This window comes from Pseudorca crassidens, chromosome 8 (assembly GCF_039906515.1).
Source record: "Pseudorca crassidens isolate mPseCra1 chromosome 8, mPseCra1.hap1, whole genome shotgun sequence".
Lineage (NCBI taxonomy): Eukaryota > Metazoa > Chordata > Mammalia > Artiodactyla > Delphinidae > Pseudorca > Pseudorca crassidens.
The window spans coordinates 104,079,120-104,087,146 of NC_090303.1; the positions used below are offsets into that span (position 1 = coordinate 104,079,120).

An 8,027-nucleotide genomic window follows, 5' to 3' on the forward strand; every position below is an offset into this window, starting at 1 on the left:
ACACGACACGTGCGGACGTCTGTCCCGGGCAGACCCCTGAGCTGAGCATCCTGGCGACCAGTGCTGGAGCCCTTTGACATTGGCTCCTCATGGGCCCGCCCTCAGAATCACAGAAAGCGGGTCGGCTCTGCCTGTAGGCAAGGGAGAGGCAGCAGGGGGCGCTGCGTCAGAACGCTGGACAGCCGTCCCACACCGCACGCCGCACTCCAGCCCCCAGTCACCCTCCACAGTCAGCGCCACGCTTCATCCTCGTGTCGCTCGAACACGAGGCCCAGGAGGGGGATGCTTGCCTCACGTTATATTTAGCTGGAAAGGCGTTTGTTTTTATCTTTTTACCTCCCTTATAATTTTTCAACGTTAAATTTTTTTAGAAAAACGAACTAGGTGACAGTGGTTGCTTGAGCCACTGACCTCATTGTCTGAGGCTGTTTTCATGGGTGAGTTATTGACTTTGCTCCTGCCCTTCTCTCTGCCCTCTGCTCGTTCCCAGGATTACGGCGGGTACCTGAGCACTTACATCCTCCCAGCGAAGGGCGAGAATCAAGTCCCGGTTTTCACCTGTGGCTCTGCGCTCTCCCCGATAACAGACTTCAAGCTCTACGGTAGGGCCCCAACCGGAGGGGCGCTGGTCCCACCCAGCCCCCGCCCCCAGGCCTCCCTCCCTCAGCGCCCAGTCCGATAACCTGCAGGGTGGCGAGGCCCGCGGTGGAACCTCACAGACAGGGCCTGGGGGCGGGGGGAGAGGGGTTCACGCCACTTGCTCGGAAAGTGGTCAGCCCACCGCTGTCCCTCAGTCGCGTTCCCGACACACGAGACCAGGAGCCAGAACACACCCAGCGCCTGTGCTTGCAGTGATGGGAGTGGCACGAGCAGAAGGGAAGGGGACTCCGGGCTGCCCTCGCCCCTCCTTTCTGACCCCGCAGTGCGGCGGGGGCCCTGCGCCGTGTCTCTGTCCGGCGCGGGGTGTCTGGGGGCTCTGGGGGCAGGTGAAGGGCTGGGGGAGCTGCTGCCCAGGGGCCTGGGTGGCTCTGCCCCGCCCTCCGCCCCGGCACCTGCCAGCTCCTTTCTGCGACCGGACTCCCAGTGTGGCGGGCAGACCCCGCCTGCAGCTGCACGGACATGGCTCTGTGGGCACTGCTGGGGGGGTCCTCCCTCTGGTCAGCCAGACTCTTTTCTCTGAACGTGAAGGGCTTTGTGATGTCACCCTGATTTTAAATGTCGGCAAGGCCCTCTCTGTGGGCTCTGGGAGCTGGCATTCGGGCCAGGGCGGCAGGGAGTCTGGGCCGTCGGCCCCAGCTGCCGGCACCGAGCCAGGCTGATGGGGCATCCGGGGGCTCCTGGTCGCTGGTGTGCGGAGCCCTGCTGGGGGCCTGAGGTCCCTTCGGGGCAGAGGAACCAGCATCACTGCATGGCCGCACCCTCCCGCGCCCCAGCTCGGCGCCCGTGGACCGCGCGGAGCCGTCCAGGGACACCGCGCGTCTGCAGCTCAGGAGCTCTGGCCGCCGCGAGGCTCACGGCAGATGTGCTGGTTTTTGCAAGTGCTCAATGCGCATTCCGACGCAAGATCATACAGGAACCCCCCTCATTCCAAACTCTAATCACTTAAAATTACTGTCCCATGGGAATCCGTGTAACATTCTCTGTTTTTCAAATTCAGTGGGACTTGCTCGGGGTTTTTAATCAAGCTATTTCAAATCTGCCTGAGTTGAGTGCACACGAATGCGCCCAACCCCGCGCCTCGATGTGTCACTGTGCCTGGGACAGCGGAGAGCCCACGTGGTCTCCTGGACTGAACTAAGGGGTCCCTGCACCTGTAGAAGGAGCTCGGTGCCCTGCACTCCCGGACTTCCTGACGGGGCGGCCTGGGTCCTCACGAGACCCTGGACCTGAGCCAGGGGGCAGGCAGAGCGGAGGCAGCCGACACTTTCTGAAAATAAGGGAACCTGATGGAAGTTGGCTCTTCGTATCTGTTCCCCCTTCTGGGTGTTGAAATGAAGCGGGGGCGGGGTGTGAATCCTGTTTATCTCGGAATCAGGTCAGTTCGGTTTCCCTCGTGCCGCAATCCCACCTCCACCACTAGCAGGTCTAAATGTCACTGTGGCGCTGGCTGAGGAACCCTGCAAAGACCCACGGGGTTTAGTGCTTCTTCAGAAGCAGATGTTCCCCGGGAAGATGGAAGGGAGTCCAGCCCCGTCCCCAGGGCGGCCCCCGGAGCCCAAAGGGGCCCCGAGGCCAAGGGCTAACGCTCTCCTCTGCTTGTGTGCAGCGTCTGCATTTTCCGAGAGGTACTTGGGCCTCCACGGACTTGACAACAGAGCGTATGAGGTGTGTTTGGGTTAGGGTTAGGGTTTGGGGCAGAGCCACCACTTGGCAAAAACGAGGAACCCTGCGATGATGCTTCTCCGAACTGCTCCCTCCCTCCCTCCCTCCCCCCCAGGCCCCGCCCCCTCTTAACTCCCACCCTCCCGTGTCAAAGCCCATTCACCCGGGTGCCGTGAGCTTTCCGAGATCGGTCTGGTTGCCCATTCTGGAACCGGCGGGACAAGGCGGGAGGTGGGGAAGGGCTTAGGGTGGAGGAGTCTGTCGCAGGGCCGTAGGCTCGGGTGTGGTTGGCCGCTGGCCCGCTGCCCCCACGGCTGCTTCTGCTCCCGGGAGAAGCAGCCCCTGATGGGGGAGCAGGAAGCCTCCCAGACACCGCCTCCTGGTCTTGACCGCTCAGGCGGCTGAGTGTGGGCATCACGCATGCATCTCACTGGCACCGAGGAGGCCAGAGAGCTGCTGCGGGCCAGGCTGCGGCTTCAGAGCTGCAACCCGGGCACGGACAGCAGGACGCTCTGGCCAGGGCAGCACCTCCCAGCGGCATCAGTTGAATGAAGGGCCCAGGCCACCTTCAGGGGGAGGAGACCTTTCTCCCTGCTTCCTAGATCTTCTCCTGTCCCCTTCCTCTTTAAAAGGGGTTGGGGCTGGGAAAGCCCAGGCCCCCGAGAGCTTTCTCAGGGCTTCCAGGAACTGTGCCCAGCACACTGCATGGCCCTCACCCTCCGGGTCAAGGTTCCTGGGCTCATGCCCTACTCCCCACGGCGGGCGCTGACCCCTGTCGCCCATGTGCAGATGGCCAAGGTGGCGCGCCGGGTGTCCGCGCTGGAAGGGCAGCGGCTTCTCCTCGTCCACGCGACCGCCGACGGTGAGCCCCCGACACTGACCACGGCGCTCGGCGAGAGCATCGCCCTGCGTGGGGTTACGGGTTTTGACACTTTCTTCTTTTCTTCTTTAAACAGAAAAAATCCATTTCCAGCACACCGCAGAACTCATCACGCAGCTCATTAAGGGAAAGGCTAATTACAGCTTACAGGTACCGTGCTGCACACCTGCCCTGCCTCACACCACACATGCCTTTCCACGGACGAGGAGCTGAGTGGTGCCCGGCCACGCATGACTGCAAACACTCCTCCGTCACGGCCATCGGAGATGCTCGGGGACACATCAGATCAGACAGATGGGCAGTGCTTGCTTTTTCTGCCGATTGATGGCGGCTCGGTTCAGCACTCAGGCTGTGTTTAAGCCCCTTTAGGCTCCACCAGCGCCCCCCGCCCCCGCTCCCTCCCCGGGGGATGAGCAAAGGCGGGGCAGCAGCCACACCCCCATGCTCACTGAAGAGGGGGCTGCTGTCCCACTGATGAGCGCAGCCTTGGCTTCACTAGCCTCCCCCCGGAAAGCACACATCTGCTAAATACTGGCTGGATGTTCCAGAACCTTCTGTGGTGCCGCAGTAGTTAAAGAGCTCTGTCCTTCCCAAGAACCCGACTCACAGCCTTGACCTCACTGGCATCAAGTGCTGACCCACCGGCTCTAGTGTAGGTGCTTTCCTGCGATGCACGGTGCTGCTTCTGGAAACTTCTTCCATCTCCTTCGCGCCCTCTGGTTCACTTGGTGAGACAGGTATGACCCCGGTGGTCTTCTCGGGTCCAGGATAAACGGGAGACTTCCTCAACCAGGGTCCCAGGCAGCGCTGCCTGCCTCTGTCTCCCAGCCCTGGCTTTGCTGCGTGGCTGTCTCGTACAGGGCCGGTGTGCGCTGGCCGGTAGGGGGAGCGCTTCCCGCAGGGACGGAGGCCGGCTTGCGTGCTGATGAACGCGGAGGGAGGGAGGGGCTTAGTTCACGTGACACTGGAGTTCCTTCTGAGCATGCTCAGGTCACAGTACAACGCTAAGTACGTCGTATGCACGCGATGCAGCCGCGGTAGGTCCGATGGCAGAGCTCTGCCTGCCGGTGTGGACCACTCCCCACAGACAGGCGAAGCAAAGTCAGCAAGGTGCTGGGCGACACCCACCCCAGGTCCCACTGGACACTGTGCAGGCGCGGCGAGTGTCTGAGATACTCGATAAGCTTGTAAAGGTGACAACTCCAGGTGAGGGCTCCAGGCAACCAGGACCCGAGTAGGAGGAGACATACTTCCTGCTCTGTAACCCTTTGTACTATTTGATGTTTAAGGTACATATAATAGCTCAATGACCACCTTCATAAATATGAAAATAAAGGTGAGTGTCATCATCTGAAGACATAAGAGGAAGACAGGGTTCAAAATGCAGGAAGCAGCCTGGTGTCATGGAAAGAACATGGGCTTTGGGGCCAATTAGACTTGGCTTTGAATCCCAGCTTCGGGCCCTTCGTGTGGAAGTGGTGCAGTGCCCCTGGGTACTCGGTGTCATTACATTTGGGGATGGGATGATTAGCTGCCGTCTTTTCAGCCTTGCCTGTGTCCCAGGCCTTGTTCTAAGCATTTCAGAGGTGTTCCATCATTCAATTCTCACATAGCTCAGTGAGCTAGATTTTATGATGAGGTCATCTGCATTCGACGGCCGGGGTCCAGGAAAGCCCCCTGTGCACGGCGCACGGTGAGTCAAACGCAGGTGCCCGTGGGAGCGAAGGTTTCCCCACACTCACCAAGGTTATAGAGGCAGCACGGAATGCTTCTCCTTTCTTCGGGAGTCCTGATGCCTGGAGGCCTGGGCCGCTCGCTGCCTCGGTGGTCCCCGAGCCTGGATCCCTGTTGCAAATTCAAACAAGCGGAGCGAGCGAGGCGTTCAGAGTCTGTTAAACAATGTGTTTTCTGATTCCGTCCCTGATTTGCTGAGGGGACCCTCCACCTGGCAAAGCCGCGAGGAGAAGCAGCCCTGAGATGCCCTCCAGGCTGAGCTTCCGGCTGTGCGGAGCCCGGGCCGTGGGGCTCGGAGTCTCAGCGGCGCCCCAGCCCACGCGGAGGGCGGCCACGGGGGTAACTCCTCACGCCTCTCTTGCAGATATACCCGGACGAGAGCCACTACTTCAGCAGCGCCCCCCTGCGGCAGCACCTGTACCGAGCCCTCATCGGCTTCTTCGTGGAGTGCTTCAGGGTCCAGGACAAACTCCCGACAGTAGCAGCGAGAGAGGATGAGGAGGAAGACTGACCGAGCCGGCCCGGAGCGCGCCCGGCGCCTGCTGGACCAGTGGACACCGACTGGGGAGCCCCGCCTCGCTCTCCCTCAGGGGCCTGGGCGGGGGCAGGAAGCGCCACCTTCCCAGCATGTGTGTTTCTGGTCCTGAGGGCAGTTTTGCCCCAGAAACAAGCGCCTCCCCGGGTGGAGATGCATCGTCGCTCACAAGGGCTTCCACGGAGCCTGGAGCCGTCGCCACCCTGGAGTGACGGGTACCTCCCCGCGACCCCTCCCCGAGGAACAAAGCGAAGGACGGATGGCCGTGCAGAAGCTGGCCCTGGAATTCGAGCTCACGAGCGGTAGCGTTGAGACCCGGCCTCCGCCCGGGTACCGCTTCCACTCCAGGGCATCATACCCCGTCTGATGTCACCGCGCCATGGACCAACTAGAGCACAATTGTTTTCCCAGTACTTGTCCATAGATTGGCTCGCGCCTTTCTGTAATTAGGAGATTCTGCATTTTAAGGGGCTGTACGAAGTGTTACTGTAGCTACGCTAATGGTTAACCTTATGGAATTAATGCGTATTTTTCTATGGTTTTTACCTGACACTGTCTCTGGTCATGGGGTTGCTTTGCTGTGCTTTTTCTTTCTTTTTTTTTTTTTTGCTTTGTTTTGCTTTGTTTCGTTCAGTCAGTATGTAGGCTTTGCACCTGTTTGGATAAAGAAACAGATCAGAAGTAACTGCTCTCTCCTCAATGTCATCATTAGACTTTGTGGAGACATTTCAGAACACTGAGCGGGAACAAAACATCCAATACTCTTCACTAAAAGAAGTCATAAAGGAAACCTGTCTCCCACCAAAGCTGCATTAGGGTCTGGCTTAGAGTTGCCTTGTGCATCTCCCTGCGCCCTTAGGCCCATCCTTTTCCTCCCTGATAAGCCGGCAAGTCTTTTCAGGTGACGTTTGGTTAAAAAACATGAACAAAGTGTTGACTCCACCTCCAGGTCTGTCACGTGTGCTGGGTGACAGGAACCCTGGAGGCAAGTGAGGCCCGCACCGGTGTCACCCCGACCCTGGGGTGGCTCTGTCCCTCCGTGCCGCACGCAAGCAGTGTCGTCGATGTCCCTAGCCTGGTAAGACATCCTCTGAGCAGGTGCACAGCCAGCATCCCGTGTATATTTCACCTTGTTGTATATAAAGACGGGAATGCGGTCATGGCGTCGCGCCGCGTCCCCTGCCCTCCGCCCGGTTTTCGTCGTGTTCTGCCTGCATGCCACAGCCTGGCTGAGCTGCTCTCTACAAGTGCTTGTTGGAAATACATTGACGACCGTCATCGCCTCTGGAGCTTGTTGACAGCCTGAGTGTCAGTTCGGATTTCTCCAGCTCCCGGTCCCCCTGGGAAGGGGGACTCCCTGACATTCTTATCAGCGGAGAAGATACGTCCATGTCACTTTTGGTGTTTGGGGGTTTGGGTTTCATCTGCACGAGCTTTGAATGTCAGTTGTACTTAGTTCGATTGGAAGATCTCCGTCACAGGGTTGTTTTTCAGGGGATGCATCGCCGTTTGGGAAAAGGATGAATGTGCCGACCAGCAGGACCGCTTGAGCGCTACATGGCCATGCTTTTGCTATTTCAATGGGCTCGACCGACTGCAGAGCCAACTCAGTCTGAAAAGGGAAGCCAGCTCTGGCCACAAGATCTGGCAGGAGGGAGTGAGGATGTGGCATGGTAGTGTTTGTTCATCCACGGAATAAAACATTATTTTACCACTTGGATAGCTCTTTTCTTGCTTATCCTCCACCATCTCACCTTAGAATGTGTACAGATGTTCAAGAAGCCTTTCAAGTACTCATTGATGCGTCCTCGGGGGCCTGTGTGCAGCACGTGAAACCTGCATCTGTGGTAGCAGCGGCCTGATGGTAGGAAGAATAGGACCAGTCAGATATATCAAAGTCCCAAATCAACCAGAAAAGAGAATTCGAGTTTCGTCTTAAAAGTTTCAGGGTGAAGCCATAGAGGTATTCCCTAACTCTCCCCAGCCTCTCCCCACTCGCCCAGGAAGGAGGCCACCTCCTCCCCGCCGCCTTCTGCCAGGACCGGCCCTGAAAGCAGACACTGGCCTTGATCACTGGGACCGCCCCACTTCCACGCAGTGGGAAGCCGGCCTGGGAGAGCCCGGAGCCTGCACCTGCCCTGTGTGTGTGAGGTGAAGTGTGTGACACATGTGACCGTGGTTGCTTGTTTCCATTTTTAATTAGTTTTAAAATGTTTTAATAAGACCCTGAAGCTGTGGAACTTCAGAGCCCAGTACAGGGAGCACAGCCCTAACCCGGGGGCATCCCTCTTCCTCGGCATCTCCTGGGACACAGCTGCCTCGTTCACAGGGGAGGGTGGCGTGTGTACCCCTGGCCTGAACACACGCTGCCCCTCCCTCTCTTGCCTGACCTGTCAGTCCCAGAAAAATGATTTCGTGAAGGATTAGTTGCCTTCCCGAAGCCCCTGTTAAAAACCTCAGTGTCACAAGAGAGGCTGGAAGGATATTTCAGAGATACATCCTTCTGTCAGCATGTGGCTGTGAGCTCTCGGGACAATCACAAGAGGAAGGAACAGG

The 8,027-nt window shown here is 58.6% G+C and overlaps 1 protein-coding gene across 5 annotated transcripts in view; it reads left to right on the forward strand.

The window, feature by feature from the left end:
* Window positions 1-7,191, forward strand: part of DPP6 (dipeptidyl peptidase like 6) — a 1,023,012-nt gene extending 1,015,821 nt beyond the window's left edge. For all 5 annotated transcript variants that reach the window (XM_067747535.1, XM_067747534.1, XM_067747537.1 and 2 more), the window contains exons 22-26: window positions 491-602; window positions 2,267-2,325; window positions 3,112-3,184; window positions 3,279-3,352; window positions 5,301-7,191. In XM_067747535.1, coding sequence (XP_067603636.1) covers window positions 491-602; window positions 2,267-2,325; window positions 3,112-3,184; window positions 3,279-3,352; window positions 5,301-5,447 — 465 coding nt within the window. In that variant the 3' untranslated portion in view covers window positions 5,448-7,191. The remainder of the gene's footprint in view (window positions 1-490; window positions 603-2,266; window positions 2,326-3,111; window positions 3,185-3,278; window positions 3,353-5,300) is intronic.
* The last annotated feature ends 836 nt before the right edge of the window (window positions 7,192-8,027 follow it).